This window comes from Eretmochelys imbricata, chromosome 2 (genome assembly GCF_965152235.1).
Source record: "Eretmochelys imbricata isolate rEreImb1 chromosome 2, rEreImb1.hap1, whole genome shotgun sequence".
Taxonomy (NCBI): Eukaryota; Metazoa; Chordata; order Testudines; family Cheloniidae; genus Eretmochelys; species Eretmochelys imbricata.
Genome location: NC_135573.1, coordinates 267,361,320 through 267,381,675, shown reverse-complemented (window position 1 = coordinate 267,381,675; position 20,356 = coordinate 267,361,320). Strand labels below are relative to the sequence as shown.

Here is a 20,356-nt window from a genome sequence, read left to right as displayed (position 1 = left end):
TTTGTAGTTTCTGTGTGGATATACTAATCATCACGACTGGGATTGGAGCATGTACTATTCCTGCGCACTGTTAAAGAGATGCCATGTTCCACCCTGGGGCAGCTGCATCTCGGCAGCAGGTGACACAATCCCTGTATAAGGCATGTAAACCACTTTGGGATTTTCCAGATTAAAAGGTACGATGTACAGTGTAAAATTATATATTTTAAAAAACTGAAATCTTAAATTTGCGTATCAAATAAAAGTTACTTCACATTTATTATCAAAAGGAATAGATTTAAAAAGCAGTTAGTCCTACTTCAGCAAAATATCCTGTACATTATGATGAATATTTACCCTAAATTAGCTTTTTCTGTTCTTTTTAATTTTGCTGCATGTTATTTGCTTCATTTGTTTTACATCAAATTATCAGTCCCTACACACTCTTGCACCACTGCTTCCTTTCACACAGACTCCGGACTCAAATGCCCAGCTTGGAGGCAGCTCCCATTGGCTCCTACTCCCCTGTGTGCGTCCTCAAGTGGTACTTAAGGGACTGTTTATATCGGAAGCACTTCGTGCACTCAGTGCAGGGGTAGGGCCTCTCGCCGGTGTGAGCCCGCTGGTGCTCCAGCAGGTGGTGCTTCTGAGTGAAGTTCTTGCCGCACTCAGTGCAGTGGTAGGGGCGCTCCCCAGTGTGGATGCGCTGGTGCTCCAGCAGGTGGTGTTTGCGGATAAAGCCTTTGCCGCATTCAGTGCAGGCATGCGGCCGCTCCCGCGTGTGGATGCGGTAGTGGTTGGTAAGCTTGGACTTCTCACTGAAGGTTTTCTCGCACTGGGTGCATTTATAGGGCCGCTCCCCCGTGTGAGTCCTCTGGTGCCTGAGGAGATGGGAGGGACGACTAAAGTTTTTCCCACACTGAGGGCATATGAAGGACATCTCGCTCTTCCCCGTGTGGATCCTCTGGTGCATTATCAGGCTGATCTGCAGCCGGAAGCTCTTCCTGCACTCACTGCATGTGTACGGCCGCTCCCCCACGTGCGTGATCTGGTGTTTGCTGAGGCTCGACTTGTGGCTGAAGCTGCTCTCACACTCAGTGCATTTATAGGGTTTCCCTGCCGGCGGCGTTCTCGGCTCTGGCTTGAGGCTGTGCTTGTCTCTGAAGTTCTCCACACGTCGGGCCGGGCCGACTCCCCGTCGTGTGTGGCTACGCTGGTGCAGGAGAAACTGCTGCTTGATCCTGAAGCTTAAGTCGCACTCGTTACATTCATAGGGCCCCTCTTTGAGATGGTTCCTCTGGTGGATTATAAAGTTGATCTTCAGCATGAAGCTTTTCCCACACTCAGGACAGATATACGGTCTTTCCCTGGTGCGGTTTCTCTGGTGGACGATGACCGTCTTCGTTTCACTGGAGTCTCTTTCACAGGGAGTAGATTGCCCCGGCCTGTTTCCGATTGGGTTTCTCTGTTGCATTTTGGAACTGCACTGAGCTTCACAGGTTGCCCCCTGCTCATGATTCTGGAAAATCTGCTGCTCTGCCCTGCCTGAGAACATGGTATATGGCTCCAGGGTGTCAGGATCATCCTCTTCCTCAGTTTTGATCACAATCCCGTCATCTGGGAAAATTCAAAAGAGAACCAAGACATCATTAATTTCATCTGCTTAGGATAAAGGAAGCCTCTTGTGATTAAGACATTCTTGATACACAACGGAAACTGCCTGAAGAGTTTTTAGGAGCAAGTGACATGCTGGGTCAGACCAAAGGTCCATAGAATCATAGAATATCAGGGTTGGAAGGGACCTCTGGAGGTCATCTAGTCCAACCCCCTGCTCAAAGCAGGACCAATCCCCAACTAAATCATCTAGCCCAGAATCCTGTCTTCCAACAGTGGCCAATGCCAGGTGCCCCAGAGGGAATGAACAGAACAGATAATCATCAAGTGATCCATCCCTTGTAGGTCATTCCCAGCTTCTGGCAAACAGAGGCTAGGGACACCATCCCTGCCCATCCTGGCTAATAGCCATTGATTGACCTACCCTCCATGAACTTATCTAGTTCCCCACTTGGGTATGAGGACGTATATTTGTTTAAATGGGAAAACAAATTTACTGTATATACTCGATCATAAGACGGTTCGTTTATAAACCGACAACCCCAGGATGGATAAGTAAAAATGGTAAGAACTGTATGACCCTTTCATAAGCCGACCCTACATTTCAGGGGTTGGCAAACTTTGGCTCCTGGCCCATCAGGGTAAACCGCTGGCGGGTCGGGATGTTTTGTTTAAGCTGGAGTGTTCGCAGGCACGGAGCCCCTCAGCTCTCAATGGCGCCACTTCCCGCAGCTCCCATTGGCTGGGAACGGCAAACCGCGGCCAAAGGGAACTGAGGGGCTCCATGCCTGCAGATGCTCCAGGTAAATAAAACGACAATGTATTAGATAGTCAATTTAATGATTTCAGAGAGTTTAAAATCATCAAATTTTGCTGAAAACCTGTTTATAAGCCGACCCCCCCCTCTTTGATGCGTCACTTTTTTACCAAAAATATTTGGCTTACGAACGAGTATATATGGTAATCTATTCAGCAATCCCCTCACCCACTTCGCCCTGAAACAAATGTGGCCTGGCATACAGTTCAGGGACACCATTTTGTGGTATCCCCTTGTTAATAAAATATTGGCTGAGTATAGATCATTCTCAGCAAGATCAGAAGCATCCTCAATGACACTGTGCAGACCCCAACCTGAGAAGAGTGCTTGTTTGCCAGCCTTAAGTCCTGCAGCAGGAGTCTGGCTCGGTCTTGCCATTTGTATATAAACAAAGCTATTATTAGCTTTTACACTTTAGAGAGTCAGGGTTTGTCAGTGAGACATGGCTCAGTTCCTACATGACAGCTCTACACCACCACCACCACAGCAGCAAATTGTCATCACGTGCATCAAGGATCACCTAGGATGGAGCTAAACATATCTATGAAATAAGCTAACTAAAAGTAGGGTCAAAAATTGTTACAATTCACTTTGTGTCGGTAGGGGATAGGTAAGAAAACAGAGGAATGCACATATAACCCAGATAAATAGTTGGCTGCCAGCTACTGAGAGAAACAAGAAAAGGTTTCTTAAAAAAAAAAAAAAAGGTGTGTGTGTGTGTGTGGAGAGGGTTGTTTACTGATCTTCACAAAAGCCAGAGAGATCTTGGCAACACAAAATACCATAAAGCAGCACATAATACTGAGCTACAAGGCACGGGGGGGCACTTTCATCCAAGTTTTACTTTGGATGGTAAAGTCCTGGATGAGATAGAGCACTCCAGTAACGTCAATTTGGCTAAAACAATTTGATCCATTTTAGGTTTGTTTTAGGATTCTCCCTCTGCATTCCCCACTTGTAGGAAAAGGATGCGTTAGGCAAAACGGGATGAAATCACTCTGACCACACAGAACTATGACGAAGCTGGCTTTTCCTTTTTGGCCACATTAGCAAGACAGACTTAGCAGAATAGAAAATATTTGCACTAATCACAGGACCCAGTTAATCATCACTCTGGGTCTCCCTGGAAAACTTGGCATGGTGATCAGGCCCCTCTGGGTAAGTATGAGGTAGCCTCTGCTTTCCACTGGGAGTGGTATTTGATTAGTTCCCAGTCACGCTACATGGCACAGAACATCCAAGGTATACATATAGGTCCGGTAGATAGTCCGGGTGTCTGCTCTCCCCTAGCAGAGCTCACCAATAACTTTATACCCAATTCCTTGCCTTCTAGGAATAAGACCTTTGACAGGTTACAAGATTTAACTCTAGTTCCTACGTAACAGTCATCCGAACACACTTCCAATTCTACCTTAATCCTATTTTAGCTCATAGTATTTATACAGCAGTTTTCTTCTACCCAGAGGGAGCTGCTAGGATGTGGTAAATCCTCAGGAAAAGCATTGTTTGGGGATAGCCGAGTTTCTCTCTGAAGCACTTAGTTTCTTCAGTGTTTTGATCCAGTTTCTGAGCAGAGTAGCTGGTGATGGAGAAGCGCATATGGTTGGCTAATGCTTTCCTCCATTCCATGTAGTGAGTATCTGTAGTGTGGGCTCGCTGGCATTTTACAAGATTTTGCACTATAATAGAGTTCCTCTCATACTCAATGCATTGGCAAGGTGTCTCACTCTCGAGTCTCTGATGTCTAATAGGACACAAAATGTGGCTGAAGCCTTCACCCTACCAGGAACATGCTAGTCACCTGCTACAGCCTAATGAATGAAGTTTCTGCTGTGCAGTAGGACTGGTCTTCAGAGAGACGTTTCTGACATTTACTATATGTGTCTGGTGTGTCTTACTCTGGAGTCCCCTGACTTCATGTGTGACTTCCGCTGCTCTCATGGTCACTACTTCCACAGGTTTTCCTCCTGCATGGGTTTCTGGTGGGATTTAAGACTGTTCTTTTGCTTAAAAGGTTCTCTCCTCCCCCCAGGCAGGCTCTGGGCTTCCCTCCCATATGGATTCTCTGCTGCACTGTACGTCACTGCTGTACCCTGGAGCTTTTCCTCACTCTGTACATTCATACCGTCCTGCTTTTGCTCTGCTCCTCTGATGTAATACAAGGCTTCTCCTTGGCCTAAAGCTTTTCTCATATTCAGCACATACAGCCTCTCACCTGTGCAGTTACCCTGCTGAACAATGACTCTTCTGATTTCACTGAAATCTGTTTTATATTCGGTGGACTCGTCCAGACAGTTCCCTGAGGGGTTTCTCGGAGGTGTTACTGAGCCATACGGACTACCATGGGTTGCTTCCTGGTCTGGATTCGGGAAACTTCCTTCTGATCGTTCCAACATTCTGTGCAGCTCCAGGTTTTCAGGGCAGTCCTCAGGATGAATCTCCTCTGTTTTGATCACAACCCTTATACCTGCTGCAATAAAGAGAGAACCCAGATATGATTCGTCCCACTGAGTTGGGATATAAGAAACCATTAGCAATAACCCTTTTCTGATTCACAGTGCAGTCACATCACGGAAAGAGCTGTGGCATGGCAGACACCACAGTTTTAGGGCTGATTTGCCATTTTTGCGTTTTCCTGCAGAAGGTGATTTGCCCTGACCTCAAACCACTGCTGCAGAAGTCTTTAGTAGTGCCTCAGTCACCTCAAACATTCCCGGGGTTAATGATCTTCCTAAATCCCAAGGCTGCAAGCTTCAGGGGGTCCAGAATCCGGTAGCCAGTATAAACTCTTTCTCCAAGACCATCTCACCCCAGCCCTCCATCACCTTTCTATGCAGCTCCATATCCAGCCTCTTGGCCACGCAGTGAGCTCATTCCACCTTCGCTCTCTGATCCTCCAGTTGCTCATTCTGGTTGCCCTAATCCTCACCTCTCCTAATGGGATAAGGTGCAGAGACACCACCTGGTCCCCAGTGAACAGGGTGTTCACTCCATCTTAGCTTCCCCTCAGTCTGGAAAGGTGCACTCAGAGAGGCGTGCTAGGAAGGATGGGTTAATGGATAGGGCCCTGGACTGGGACTCAGGATACTTGGGGTCAACGTCTCCGTCAGCCAGACTGCCTGTATTAACCTGGACAAGTCACTTAATCTATCCTGTGCCTCAGACTCTTGATCTATAAAACATGGACTAGCACACCTTACCTCAAATGGATACTCTGAAGACAAATCCATCAGTGACTGTGAGGAGCTTAGATGCTACAGTGAGGAGAGGCAGATAGATAGAAAGGAGGGCTATAAGAGCGGCTGCTTGGGAGGCAGGGGAGAAGGGGGGGCCTTTGGAAAGATTGGGCTGAACCCCCAGCATTTCCATTTCCCTGCTTATATTAGCTGATTCTCTTTCCTTGTTATAAGCACTAACCCTGCAAGGAAGATACCTTGCTGACTGCAGCTGTACTGATTTCCCTGCTGAGTCATTCCACCACTTACAGTGCCCTGTTCCCAGGACTCTCCACAGCCTGGAGGGTCACTGTTTTGCAGGCTGACCTATATCTGGATACTGAGTAATTACATGTCCAAACCTTGCTCCCTTGAACCTAAGATTGTCTTTAACTCCAACTGTGCTTTCCCTCTCCCCTTACTGTCTCTGTGTTCTTCCCTCACTGTAGCAACCCAGCCAGGGAACACTCCTGCCCTTTTTCTCTCTCTCTACTCCATCTCTGGCAGAACCCTGCATTCTGCCCAGAATCAGTGCCCCCAGATGTGCATTGCACCATATCATTATTTTACTTTCAGATGCTACAATTAATACATTTACTCAGTATTGCGTTAATCTGCTACTCACCTGCACTGGGGTCAGTAAGGATTTCTCTCTCCTCATCTGAGTCCTGCTGCCCTCTGACCCGTGACTCTACTCCTTGTTCGATATGTGACAAAACACCAGGTTTGGAAATTGCAGAGTCTATTCAGTGAGAAAGAGATTATTGTGCCATAAGCTTTAACAACATTTCCCCTTACCTTTCCTACATAAGACCTGAAATTACATTTAACTCAGACTCTGAAATCAGCTGGACAGTGTCTCTTTAGGGCACTTGTTCTTTATCATAATGATCTGAAAAGCATCTGCGTACAGGAACCGTTCCTCGCCATTTTTCATAAAAGTCACTTCTCCCCCAGCACCATAGAATCATAGAATATCAGGGTTGGAAGGGACCCCTGAAGGTCATCTAGTCCAACCCCCTGCTCGAAGCAGGACCAATTCCCAGTTAAATCATCCCAGCCAGGGCTTTGTCAAGCCTGACCTTAAAAACCTCTAAGGAAGGAGATTCTACCACCTCCCTAGGTAACGCATTCCAGTGTTTCACCACCCTCTTAGTGAAAAAGTTTTTCCTAATATCCAATCTAAACCTCCCCCACTGCAACTTGAGACCATTACTCCTCGTTCTGTCATCCGCTACCATTGAGAACAGTCTAGAGCCATCCTCTTTGGAACCCCCTTTCAGGTAGTTGAAAGCAGCTATCAAATCCCCCCTCATTCTTCTCTTCTGCAGGCTAAACAATCCCAGCTCCCTCAGCCTCTCCTCATAAGTCATGTGTTCTAGACCCCTAATCATTTTTGTTGCCCTTCGCTGGCCTCTCTCCAATTTATCCACATCCTTCTTGTAGTGTGGGGCCCAAAACTGGACACAGTACTCCAGATGAGGCCTCACCATAATCCAGAAGCGATGACCAGCCACCACCCTTTAGCAAAGGAGATTTTTTGGGGGGACATTTCAGAGGAGTTCAGCAGTGGCCCAACTTAAATGGGAACAGCACTAGGTTAGTGCTGAACGTCAGTCTCTAATTATAAATGCACGTGTCTATACGTCCACAGCAGGTTTTATATTCAAAGCACCATTTTAAAGTGAACTCCGCATTCCTTAAAGGCACTGGATTAAGAGTTTTGGAGACCCGTGTCCCGTGTTTATCCAGAAAATAGGGGCAGCATAAGCAAACAATGCAGGCTTTTCCCTTGCTGCTCTGCCAGCATGTCTCAGCCCTGACGTGAGGATCGCCTAACAGTGTTTATAAGAAAGACTAAGATTTTGTTATGGATATTTTCAGTAAAAGTCACAGACAGGTCATGGGCAATAAAGAAAAATTCACAGAAGCCTGTGACTTTTACTAAAAATATCCATGACAAAATGGGAAGCTCAGCTGCAGGGTCCCCACACTGTCGGGCAATGGTTAGGCAGCTGTGGGGTCCTATTCGGCGCTCCAGGGGGTGCTCAGAGCTCCGGGGGCCCCCCTCGCCACCCACTCAGAGCTCCAGGGGTTAGGGCCACTCGGTGCTCCGCACACACACACCCCTTCCCCCCCCGGAGCTAAAGTCACGGAGGTCGCTGGAAGTCACGGATTCTGTAACTACCATGATCTCCATGAAAAAAATCATAGCCTTATTTATAAGGGATGAACACACACATATCCAGTCACTACCAAAAGCTAGAAAACAATGGAAGGAGGAGTATTTTTAAGTCTCCTTTTAAAACAGAGCTGACCTTCAATCATAAAGGCACTGAGGATGCTATGTGCTGACCCACCAGCCTGTAAAATCTCTGAAGTTCGTTTATAACAGGTGAAAACTGATCTTTACCTAAGGAGACCAAAGATTCGTAATTGCCCTTCATCACATTCTTGTACAGCTCCTTCTGCCATTCATCTAGTTTCTCCCACTCCTTCTCATTGAAATAGACTGAGACGTCATCAAATGTCACAGGCACCTGGAATCACAAATGTTACACACTTAGCACCTTCTGTAACACTTATATCTTGGCATCTGATTCCTTAACTTCAGTGAAAGGGGAATAAATCCTCTCTCCATCCCACTCAGATGTCAAAGCTAATTCAGTGAGGTGAAGAATCCACAACACAAATCTATTCTCATGTGTATCTGGAAACAATTCTCAGATTCCTATTTCTACAATATAATGTATCTCAATTGAAACCCTGGCTCTGAACACTGTCGGCTTCAAATCCAGATCAGAATTTATCCAAACCCCAAACCCCTCAGATCTGATTCTGATCTCACATCAATATAAACCGGGACCAAGGCCACTGAAATTACTCAAGTTATAATGTGCGTCAAATTATTAAATGAGATCAGAATCAGGCATCATGGTTGATCCTCATTTCTGTGAAGGAGATGACCTCAAACCCCCATGTTTAATTGCTCCAGAACTCTGGAGAAATTCTGTTCCAGACCTGAGGTTCACAGTTTTGGACTGTCACTAGTTATTATACAAATCTGATTCAGAAATGTTTACAGTTTTCAGATACACACAAAGGCAGCTCTTTTCTGCAGAGCTGGGCAAATATTTCATAATAATTCATTCATATGGTGAATTCCACCTGATAAAATCATCAAACAGATTGCAGTTTTTGCGGTTATTTGCCAACTAATTATTTCTGCAAATAATTCCAAGCTGTAGCTAATTTGCAAGGACTTTGTTATGAGTATTTGAACAGAGCAGTTTGGATTGGACACACAGCCCTTTGTTTCAGTTCCGATTGGATGACTATGATTCAGAATGAAGTTTGCAGTCAAGTACTGACACTTATAAATTTGATAGTCTTTGTGAATATGCAACAACATTTTAAAAAAAACCACCATTTTCAATGACATTTCCACCAGTAAACATACTTGCTAAAATATCTGTGAAGTACAAAAGCTGTCAATGCAAATATGAATGAACATTAAAGGAACTTTTATTTTTCTTTGGTTGCATTGTTCACCTAGTACCAATTTTTAAGTACATCAAGCCTGTCCCCTTTCTCCTGAGTCCCAGCTATGCCCTTTTGCCTGGCACCAGAGAACACCTACCTGTTGCTTCCTGCCACCCTTTCCTAGCCTCAGACACCCCTTACCTGCTCTCTTCTGTTGCTTGGTTGCCTCACTAATAGCAACTTGTAATATCAGGGAATCAGTCTGGCATGGATCAGCCTTCACGTCACACTGCCCATCAGTACCCGGCCTTGGCCGTGGAAGCTAATGATCCAGCCAGTGGACCAAAGACAATGATGAATCCTGGTCACGTGCCAACTGAGACACGTTGTGTATACACTAAGAAGAAGTCTGGCTACTGGAAGAAGACTGCCAGCCATGAACCATTACCCCCAAATCCTAATTAACTGGATCTGAGAAATCCCTACTTTAAAAAAATCCCTACAGCAAAAAAATATTTAGTACATCAGAAGCAGGAAGCTGGCTAAACAATCAGTGGGATCACTGGACAATCAAGGTGTTAACGGAGCAGTCAAAGATAAGGCCACTGCAGAGAAACTAAACAAATTATTTATATCAGTCTTCAGTGCACAGGATGTGAGAGAGATTTCCACACCTGAGCCATTCTTTTTAAATGACAAATCTGAGGAAGCTTAGGGAACAAATTGATAAATTAAACAGTAATAAGTCATCAGGACCCGATGCTACTCACCCAAGAGTTCTGAAGGAACTCAAATGTGAAATTGCAGAACTACTAACTGTGGTATGTAACCTATCACTTAAATCAGCTTCTGCACCAGATGACTGGACAATAGCTAATGTGACACCAATTTTCAAAAAAGGCTCCAGAGGTGATCCCAGCAATTACAGGCCAGCAAACCTAACTTCAGTACCAGGCAAATTGATTGAAACTATAGTACAGAACAGAATTATCAAACATAGATGAACATGTTTTGTTTTGGAAGAGTCAACACAGCTTTTGAAAAGGGAAATCATGCCTCACCAATCTATCAGAGTTCTTTGAGGGAGTCAAACAAACAAGTGGACAAGAGAGATCCACTGGATACAATATACTTTCAGAAAGCCTTTGACAAGGTCCCTCAACAAAGAATCTTAAGTAAAGCAAGCAGTCATGGGATAAGAGGGACGGTCCTCTCATGGATCAGTAACTGGTTTAAAAAGACAGGAGACAAAGAGTAGGAATAAATGGTCAATTTTCAGAATGGAGAGCGGTCAATAGTGGTGTCCCCCAGGGGCCTGTACTGGGACCAGTGCTGATCTACACATTCATAAATGATCTGGGAAAAGGGGTGAACAGTGAGATAGCCCAACTGGCAGATGATACAAAATTACTCAAGATAGTAAAGCAGACTGCAAAGTAATGAGCATTGGAAAACATAATCCCACCTATACATACAAAATGATGGGGGTCTAGATTAGCTGTGACCACTCAAGAAATATATCCTGGAGTCAGTGGACAGGTCTCTGGAAACATCCACTCAATGTACAGCGGCAGTCAAAAAAGCTAACAGAATGTTGGGAATCATTAGGAAGAGATACATAAGACAAAAACAAGGAGGAGTTTGGTGGCACCTTAAAGACTAACAGATTTATTTGGGCATAAGCTTTCGTGTGTAAAAAACCCACTTCTTCAGATGCCTCACCTGAAGAAGTGGGTTTTTTACCCATGAAAGCTTATGCCCAAATAAATCTGTTAGTCTTTAAGGTGCCACCTGACTCCCCATTGTTTTTGTGGATACAGACTAACACGGCTACCCCTCTGATAGATAAGACAGAAAATATCCTAATGCCTTTATATAAATCCAAGGTGTACACACATCTTGAATACTCCATGCAGTTCTGGTCACCCCATCTCAAAAAAAAAATATATTGGAATTGGAAAAGGCACAGAAAAGGGCAACAAAAATGACTGGGGTATAGAACAGCTTCCATGTGAGGGGAGATTTCTTAGACCTTGGAAAAGAGATGACTCAGAGGGGATATAATAGAGGTCTATAAAATCTTGACCGGTGTGGAAAAAATGAATAAGGAAATGTTATTTACTCCTTCCCATAATACAAGAACTAGGGGTCACTCAATGAAATTAATAGGCAGGACGTTTAAAACAAACAAAAGGAAGTACTTCTTCACACAACGTACAGTCAACCTGCAAAACTCTTTGCCAGGGGATGTCGTGAAGGTCAAGACTAGAACAAGATTCAAAAAAGAATTAGATAAATTCATGGAGGATAGGTCCATCAATGGCTATTCTGTTTGCCAGAAGCTGGGAGTGGATGACGGGATGGATCACTTGATTGCCCTGTTCTGTTCATTCCCTCTGAAGTTCCTGGCACTGGCCACAGTCAGAAGAGAGGATACTGGGCTAGATGGACCACTGGTCTGACCCAGTTTGGCTGTTCTTATGTTAATATTTTTGTTCATAACAGGGACATTCTCCTCTGATCCACTTCCCACAAACAGCTCCAGAGAGGGGAAAGAGGCATGAAAATATTAAGGGGCAGTTTTATTTCTGAATTGCTTTGAGCTCCTAGTTCAATTAACTCTCACTAGGGCTCACTTCTTCCCAGCTCTCCTGCACGCCTGACTCGAGCCATAGTATATGCTCTACTGTTCTCTAGTCTGCAGTAGGCACTTGTAAAACGTGCCTATAATTCTGCACCCAAACTGCAGGCTTGAGCTTGCATGCAAAGCTCTAGAGACTGGTTTGAACGTTTAGTCTTCCCTGCCAGCACTAGCTGAGCTATTGTTACCTTGGGGACTTCTCCATTAGTGCCTGGGGGGAGCCTCAGGATCCAGAAGTTCCTGTTCTTCAGCAGGTTCTCCATGTTCTCCAGCCTCCTCTGCAGCAGCCCATACTCCTGGATCAGAGTTCCCAGCGCAGCACATTTACTCTCCAGCTGGTTGCCAAGTTCCACTGCTGTTTTCTCACAGTCTATTAATTTCTTCTCAGCCATCCCAGTTCTCCCCTCCAGGTCCAACAACCGTGTGGCATGAGAATCCACCTTCCTCTCTACGGCTTGAATTGCTGCCACAACAGTCAGGGAAATCTCTGCAGTCTGAGTTTCTCTTTCGGAAGTTCGTTCCGGGACAAGGGGAGGCAGTAAAGGAGATGGGCCCTGTGTCACTGCATCCAGTTCTGGACCCTGTTTGCAAAGACAGACGTTAGACATGGAGTCGTGGTCACATGGTTGGCTACAGAGCGAAACAGGGCAAGAGTCTCCTGCTCTTAGCAATACCTGCTATTGGATCTTAAGTCTTATGGGGACATTCCCATGGGTTTCAATAAGCAGTCAGTGCACATGTCCAGTTACAGCTCATACCTAAGGGACCCACAGACTTCAGTTAAAGGAAGAGTTATTTTTCAATCTTTTAATTGATTAGAAAAGGGGAAATGAACTTCACTCTCTGATGAAGTGAGCTGTAGCTCACGAAAGCTCATGCTCAGATAAATTGGTTAGTCTCTAAGGTGCCACAAGTACTCCTTTTCTTTTTACTCTCTTATATGTCTGTAGTCCCTTTTCCCGATGTGTGCCAGACTAGTAGTATTTAGATTGTTGAGTCTCACAGTATGGATTTGAAGCCATTAAGAAGCTCACTCCTATACCATCCTTAGGTTACATTCTCACTGGAATACACAAAATAAGGGATGTCTCTTGTCAGTTCTCAGGAGGAAAACCTGCAAGGGAGACCCTGGCTGCCGCTGGAAATGGTTTTGGCGATTTGGTTCTGTACTGATGTCTAAGCAAAGATTCATCAGAAATTCAAGAGGCACTGTGCTACTGAGGTGCCATCTTTCAAGGTATGTCTACACTGCACCCTCCCTATGGCAGTGCATAGAGTACATACAATACCTGCCCCCCAGCACAGGTAAAAACAGCAGTGCAGATGGTGAGGCACTGCTTAGGCGAGTAAAAACATGGCTGTACCCTACACAGCTCTCCACAAGCCCAAGCTGTGCCCTCCTTGTATATACTGCTATTATTTAGCAGTGTAGTGTCCCACTGTCTCCTTGCTGCTGGAGTGTTCCCCACCGCAACGAAAGGCTCTGGAGGAGGGAAGACAGTGGGGAAAAGCTCCAGCAGATCTCTGCAGTGACGAAAGGCTCTGGCAGGGGGAAGACAGTGGGGAAAGGCTCTGGCAGCAGGGAACTGCCGGAGTTTTTCCCCGCTACAGTGAAAGATTCCAGCCGCAGGGAAAGGCTCTGGCAGGGAAGAGACACGAGGAAAGGTTCCAGCAGCTCCTCACTGCAGAAGCCTTTCCCCGCTGCTAAAGCCTTTCACTGCTGGGTGTAGCTACATACTGCAGGGTGGTTGCAGCCTACCTTTCACTGCAGCGTGCAGCTACACATACCCTACAAGCCATGGCCAGTGGTGTGCAACGTAGACATACCTTCAGATGAGAGAGAAAAAAAGAGACCTGACTCTTTATAGTCATTTAACATTCCTTAATACTTTCCATAAGAGTCATGGTATGAATAAGAGAATTCTGGACTTTCCTCCTTCGTAGATTTCACCCACAGAATTAGTTTAATACAGTCATTTTTGATATCCTGTCCTCGACTTCGTGTACACGTTTTGCACATACTGGTAAAGAAGGCACGTTCCACCTAGAGGTCTCTCTGTTTAGGGATCCCCGTAGATATGTCTAGTTTTTATGAAAAGCTTTTGAACTCTGGGGGATTAAAGTAGCTATACAAAGAATAATAAAATCCAAGTAATTAAACTAGAGAAACAAAGCTGCCATTACTAACAAAACAGAGCCCCTAAGATCTGTTATAATGTGGAAAATAAGTCACAGAAATGGGGTTGTGGAGTTATGCTTCAAGTCAACAGACACTTTAGGATTTCAACCCTCCAGTCCAGACTATGAGAGAAACAAAAAAAAAAAAAGCTCAACACCTGAAGTGTTGTGAAATAAAAGAGAATGTATTATTAACCATCATCACTAAGCATAAACATTTTCCCCTTAGAGAGAGGGACTCTCCAATAGTCACAAGGTCCCATAAAGCTCATTTCTGCCACCTCTGGAAGGCGGCTGCGATGCTACTGTGAGTGTGTGCGCAACACAATACCCTGAGTTATGGTTCAACAACAAATGGGTAGGAACCGCTCTCCTCCAGCCCCGCAGCAGAAGCCCGACCCTGCGGTCCTAGCCAGGCGGGAGCGCTGGCTGCTGGCAGGGCGGGCCCGGCTGGGAGGTCGGTCCCCTGCAGCGGGGCGAGCAAAGCAAAGCAAAGCCCCGCTCCCTGCTCCCCGGACCAGCCGCAAAGGGCCCCGCAGGAGCGGAGCTGCCCCCCGTGTCTGGGAAACACCAGCTAGATCACTGTTGCTCCCGCCTCCCGCCCGGGGGATCAGGACCCTCCTCCCCCTTCAGCGTCCAGCCCGGGCCGTGCCCGGCCCAGGAGCCAGCGGGCAGCGCCGCGCTCCCCGCGGGGCCGGCTCCCGGGGTCCAGGCCCGGGAGAAGCTCGCGAGGGCCCCCTGTCCAGGCTCCCCCCGCCAGGCGATTTCCCGCCCCGCTCGGGGCCCCCCGCCAGGCCCTTACCTGGGCAGCGGCCCGCTCGGCCATGGCCCTTTGTTCCCGGCCCAGGCGCCGCCGGAGCTCGGCCGGGCGGGGGGATCGGGAGCTCGCCCCTCACCGCGGCCCGGGGGCGGACATGAGCCTTTCCCCGCCCGCCCGCCGGGGGCGGCGCTCGGGGCCCGCGGAGCTCTGCCGCCGGCGGGCCGGGCTGGGGGCGGGCAGGGCCGGGCGCGGCTGCTCCGCAGGGACCCGGGGGAGTCACGACGAGACTCGCCCGCCGCCCCGCTCAGGGGACAAGCCGCGCGGCTGGATCCCAACGGGGCCCGGCCCGGCCCGGCCGAGCCCGAGCTCCGCTGCCGCTGCGGGCTGGGCAGAGTCCCGGCGCCTCCTCGCCACGGGCCGGCCCCGCTGCCGGGCGGAGCAGAGCGAGCGCAGCCGGGAGCCGCGGCCTCGCTGGCAGGGTCCGCGAGCTGCGTGCGGGGCGGAGCGGGCCGGGCAGCGGGGCCGGCAGCGGCCCCTGGCGGCGGGTGGGGCGCACGGCCCCGGCCGGGCGGGGAATCGCCTCCCGGCGTCTGCCCAGCGCAGGGGCCCCCCGGGGGGCAGGCGGCTGCCGAGCCCCGCCCCTTCCCCCGCAGCCCGGCTGGGGGGGGGGGTCACTGCGAGCCCCGGCTCCCGGAGTCAGGGGATCGCGGGCGGAGCTCAGCCTCCATTCACAACGTACTGCTTCGGCCAAGGGGCTGTGCCAGGCGCTGTCTCCCCCAGGGCGGCTACTCGCCAGCGGTGCCGCCACGAGCTGCCTCGGGGAGTCGGGAACCCGGCGGGACCTCCCTAGGGGGCTTCGGGGCTCACTCCGGGACTGTCTGATCCCTCCTACACCCCCCTCGCCCCAGACCCGGTACGGGCGCAGCAGCGATCGCTGCCCCGTTGCCCCGCGCTGACCCGCGGCAGGTGGGCTAGCAGCGGGTGGGACAGGGACACCATCCAACCCGCCAGTAACACCCTCCCCCCCCCACGCTGGGCTCCCCAGTCCCGGTCCCTCCGCACTCCCGGGCTCTGCAACTTGCGGGGGCCCACGGACCTGGCGGAGGCAGCGCAGGCCCGAGGCGGTGAGGAGGGGCCGATGGCGGGGCGCCCCGCTCTCTGCGGCCGCCATCGGCCTGACTCCGGTGGGCGCAGGGGGCGTCAGCGACCAGGTGCTGTCCCCCAGAGTAGCTCAGCAAACCCCCGTCGGGGCAAAATCGGCAACGGGCAGGGGAGAGGTCCTGGGGGTCACCCGTGCGTCTCCTCCGGGGCATCGCCTGTGCCCCCCCCGGCACACAGCGGGAGGGGCATCCCCACCCCCTTCGGCAGACGGGAGGGGGAGGCAGTTGGGGGGGGGGAGTCGCCCACACTCCCCTCGGGCGGGGGGAAGGCAATTGCAGGAGGGGGCTGCTTGCATCCCCCTCCATCATGGCAGTGGGGGAAGGCAGGCTGGGGGGGGTCACCTGCCTTCTCCTCCAGCATAGGCGGGGGGGCGGGGAACCGCCCATGCCCTTCTCAGGCGGGGAGAGAGTCTGGGGATGGGCCGTGCCCCCCTTGGGCAGGGAAGAGAGACAGTCACGGGGGTGGCGAGTGCCCCCCTCGGGCAGGGGACGGACAGCGGGGGGAGGGGCGAATTGGCCCGCCGCTGCCTTCCCCTCATGCGGGGGGGGGGGGGTCTCGCGCGCCCCTCTGGCACAGCTGGCCTCCTCTCCTCCCCCCCTCCGATTGGCTTAGGCAGCCCTCCATCCCCCAGGGTTCACCCAATCACAAGGCTCCAACGCCCTTGGCCAGGTGAGCACCCTGCAGCCTTCCCCCACCCCCCACCATCTGCCCGGCAACAAGCCTGGCTCCCTTCTTCCTCGCACCCATTAACCCGGGTGAGGCTGGTAACCCTGAGGGCTGACCCGGAACAGGGGGCCCAGAGGCCTGCCCCTGCAGTAAGATCCGCCACCCCAATCCTCACTTCTGGTTAACACCGCAGCCAGCTGAGCTGGGCCTGCCTTGGAAAGCCCCTTGCCCCCAGGGCCGGCGGGCTGTGTAGACCCTTGACTCTTTCGCTTGGCTGAGACGGAGGATCCCCAGCCCCGTGGAAGGGCCGTAGAGCTTGAAAGGACATAAGAAGGGCCATATTGGGTCACACCAAAGGTCCATCCGGCCAGGTATCCTGTCTTCTGACAGTGGCTAGTTTCTTTTCCCACCAGAGAAAAGATAAGACCTCACCCACCTTCGCGTAGTAGTTCGGGCAGCACCCCTGGAAGCCCCAAGAGAGACTGGGACCTGGGCGCGGTACAGTCACCGCGTGAGAGATGGTCTCTGTCCCCAGGGCTTCACAATCCAAGACAGGGAGAGGAAGAGGCACAGAAACCGGCCCAGGAGCACCCAGCAGCTCAGAAATACACCCCTCAGTTAGCTGCCCTACTCCCTAGTCCTGTCCTTTTAAGCAATACCCGATGTTGCTCAGCAACACTAGGTTTTTCCTATAGTGCCTCTCACTGTATTATGGGAGTGCCAAATGGGCAGTTTAGATCTACAGAGCATTGCCCACTGCCCAGCCAAGCTAGGACTCTGAGTACCACCCAGAATGACTGGCTCTGGGCAGCTACACAGTACGTCAGAATCCATAACCCTTTAATCTATAACTTCACTTGGAGTCCCACAGTCATGACAAGCTCCCCCTAGAGATGACCGACAGTCAGTCTCATTGCCCATTCAGAAGCTCTGCAGCCACAGTCCTCATGCCAGGTTCCCACCACAGTTGTTTCTAGCACTAGGTGGGGTCCTGAACCCAAAGTGGCATTCATCTCAGTGACAAGACTTAGACAGCAGGTCCCTCCAGTGGGATAGAACAAAACATCTGGGTCAGCAGCCTGAGTCCTCACTTCCCCTTTTCTGGGGCAGGGCCTGCAGTTCCAGGATGGATTCTAGGATATCAGCAATATCCTCATCCCCAATGCATGAACTCCGCTGGAATTCTGCTCGCCACAGTCTCCAGTCCTGGCCTCCAATTCAGCAAGATTTCAATCAATCAAATTAGAATTTCTGATGGAATGAACCCCATCTCTCCTCCATGTTGAGATGAATATAGGAAACGGCAGCAGTTCCCAGGGCGTTCCAGGATGCTCATTACAAAATCCAAGAATAGCCTTCCGGCCACACACAGTGTGGCAGGTGTCACAGGATTTACCTCTAGAGTGCCCCCTTTGGGGAGTGGGTAGGGGCATAGAATCATAAAATATCAGGGTTGGAAGGGACCTCAGGAGGTCATCCAGTCCAACCCCCTGCTCAAAGCAGGACCAATCCCCAATTAAATCATCCCAGCCAGGGCTTTGTCAAGCCTGACCTTAAAAACTTCTAAGGAAGGAGATTCTACCACCTCCCTAGGTAACGCATTCCAGTGTTTCACCACCCTCCTAGTGAAAAAGTTTTTCCTAATATCCAACCTAAACCTCCCGCACTGCAACTTGAGACCATTACTTTTGTCCTGTCCTCTTCTACCACTGAGAATAGTCTAGAACCATCCTCTCTGGAACTACCTCTCAGGTAGTTGAAAGCAGCTATCAAATCCCCCCTCATTCTTCTCTTCTGCAGACTAAACAATCCCAGTTCCCTCAGCCTCTCCTCATAAGTCATGTGTTCCAGTCCCCTAATCATTTTTGTTGCCCTTCGCTGGACTCTCTCCAATTTATCCACATCCTTCTTGTAGTGTGGGGCCCAAAACTGGACACAGTACTCCAGATGAGGCCTCATCAATGTCGAATAGAGGGGGACGATCACGTCCCTCGATCTGCTCGCTATGCCCCTACTTATACATCCCAAAATGCCATTGGCCTTCTTGGCAACAAGGGCACACTGCTGACACATATCCAGCTTCTCGTCCACTGTCACCCCTAGGTCCTTTTCCGCAGAACTGCTGCCTAGCCATTCGGTCCCTAGTCTGTAGCGGTGCATGGGGTTCTTCCGTCCTAAGTGCAGGACTCTGCACTTATCCTTATTGAACCTCATCAGATTTCTTTTGGCCCAATCCTCCAATTTGTCTAGGCACCTCCCTTTGTTCCCACTGCCTTCCTTTGGGTGCTGCAGTTGTTACAGAGTTGATCAGAAGAGGAGATGTGTTTCCAGATACAAGTATCAGGGGAGTAGTTCTGCCCCCCCCCCCCGCAGTAGTTCAACAAAAAGGGCAAAGTAGAACAGTCCTGCAACCGCAATGCAGTGTGGATCATAGAAGATTAGGCTTGGAAGAGACCTCAGGAGGTCATCTCGTCCAATCCCCTGCTCAAAGCAGGACCAACCCCAACTAAATCATCCCAGCCAGGGCTTTGTCAAGCTGGGCCTTAAAAACCTCTACGGATGGAGATTCCACCACCTCCCTAGGTAACCCATTCCAGTGCTTCACCACCCTCCTAGTGAAATAGTGTTTCCTAATATCCAACCTAGACCTCCCCCACTGCAACTTGAGACCATTGCTCCTTGTTCTGTCATCTGCCACCACTGAGAACAGCCTAGCTCCATCCTCTTTGGAACCCCCTTTCAGGTAGTTGAAGGCTGCTACCAAATCCCCCCTCACTCTTCTCTTCTGCAGGCTAAATAAGCCCAACTCCCTCAGCCTCTCCTCATAAGTCATGTGCCCCAGCCCCCTAATAATTTTTGTTGCCCTCCACTGGACTCTCTCCAAGTTGTCCACATCCCTTCTGTAGTGGGGGGACCAAAACTGGATGCAATACTCCAGGTTGGCCTCATCAGTGCCAAATAGAGGGGAATAATCACTTCCCTTGATCTGCTGGCAATGCTTCTACTAATGCAGCCCAATATGCCATTGGCCTTCTTGGCAACAAGGGCACACTGCTGACTCATATCCAGCTTTTCGTCCACTGTAATCCCCAGGTCCTTTTCTGCAGAACTGCTGCTTAGCCCGTCGGTCCCAGCCTGTAACAGTGCATGGGATTCTTCCATCATCAGTGCAGGACTCTGCACTTGTCCTTGTTGAACCTCATCAGATTTCTTTTGACCCAATCCTCTCATTTGTCTGGCAAGGCAAACAAGTCAGAGTCTCTGAGTCAAAGCTGGGTTTCTTTAACCCCTGGTCAGTCTGAGAGGCCCAGGCTGAGCGTCCTCGGCTCTAAGAAACTAGAACAATTTATCCAGAGGACTTGGGCAGCAGAGGACCTTCAGCAGCCTTCCTAGTCAGCTGGTTCTGTGGATTCAGGGAGCTCCGGGCCCTGGCTCTCCTTCCCTCTGAGTGTCACCCTTACAGGGCTTGGTGTCTCTCTTTTAGGGAGAAGGTTTCACATACGTGCCAGTGTGGGAACTGATTGTGCCTACAGGTGCTTATTAACCCCTTCCTGGCTGAGGTGGGCACTTGCTCCACCACATCAAGTGCTTCCCACACCAACCCCTCCTCCCACTCTGGGGAGTTGTGCTAAACATGTATGGGATAGGTAGCACAGTGCAGTGGTACAGAAATGGCTGGGGGGCAGTACGAATGTCCTGCACACAACGGCACAGCTAACACTGGTGAGTGATATGGACACACTGAACTGTTGCATTGATTCTGGCAACACTCAGCTTCACCATTTCAGCTTGAAGCGATGCCTGTCTCTCCAAAGTGTGGACCTAAAGTGGTGCAGACTGTT

At 49.9% G+C, this 20,356-nt stretch overlaps 1 protein-coding gene across 1 annotated transcript in view; it reads right to left on the bottom strand.

The window, feature by feature from the left end:
- Positions 1-232: 232 nt before the first annotated feature.
- LOC144260217 (uncharacterized) overlaps positions 233-20,356 on the bottom strand; it is a 45,875-nt gene continuing 25,751 nt past the window's right edge. Inside the window, exons 12-18 of the mRNA XM_077808772.1 lie at positions 15,784-15,862; positions 14,730-15,277; positions 11,938-12,379; positions 8,039-8,165; positions 6,251-6,367; positions 4,626-4,880; positions 233-1,596 (exon numbers count right to left, since the gene is read on the bottom strand). Of these exons, the coding sequence (XP_077664898.1) occupies positions 497-1,596; positions 4,626-4,880; positions 6,251-6,367; positions 8,039-8,165; positions 11,938-12,379; positions 14,730-15,277; positions 15,784-15,862 (2,668 nt within the window). The 3' untranslated portion in view covers positions 233-496. The remainder of the gene's footprint in view (positions 1,597-4,625; positions 4,881-6,250; positions 6,368-8,038; positions 8,166-11,937; positions 12,380-14,729; positions 15,278-15,783; positions 15,863-20,356) is intronic.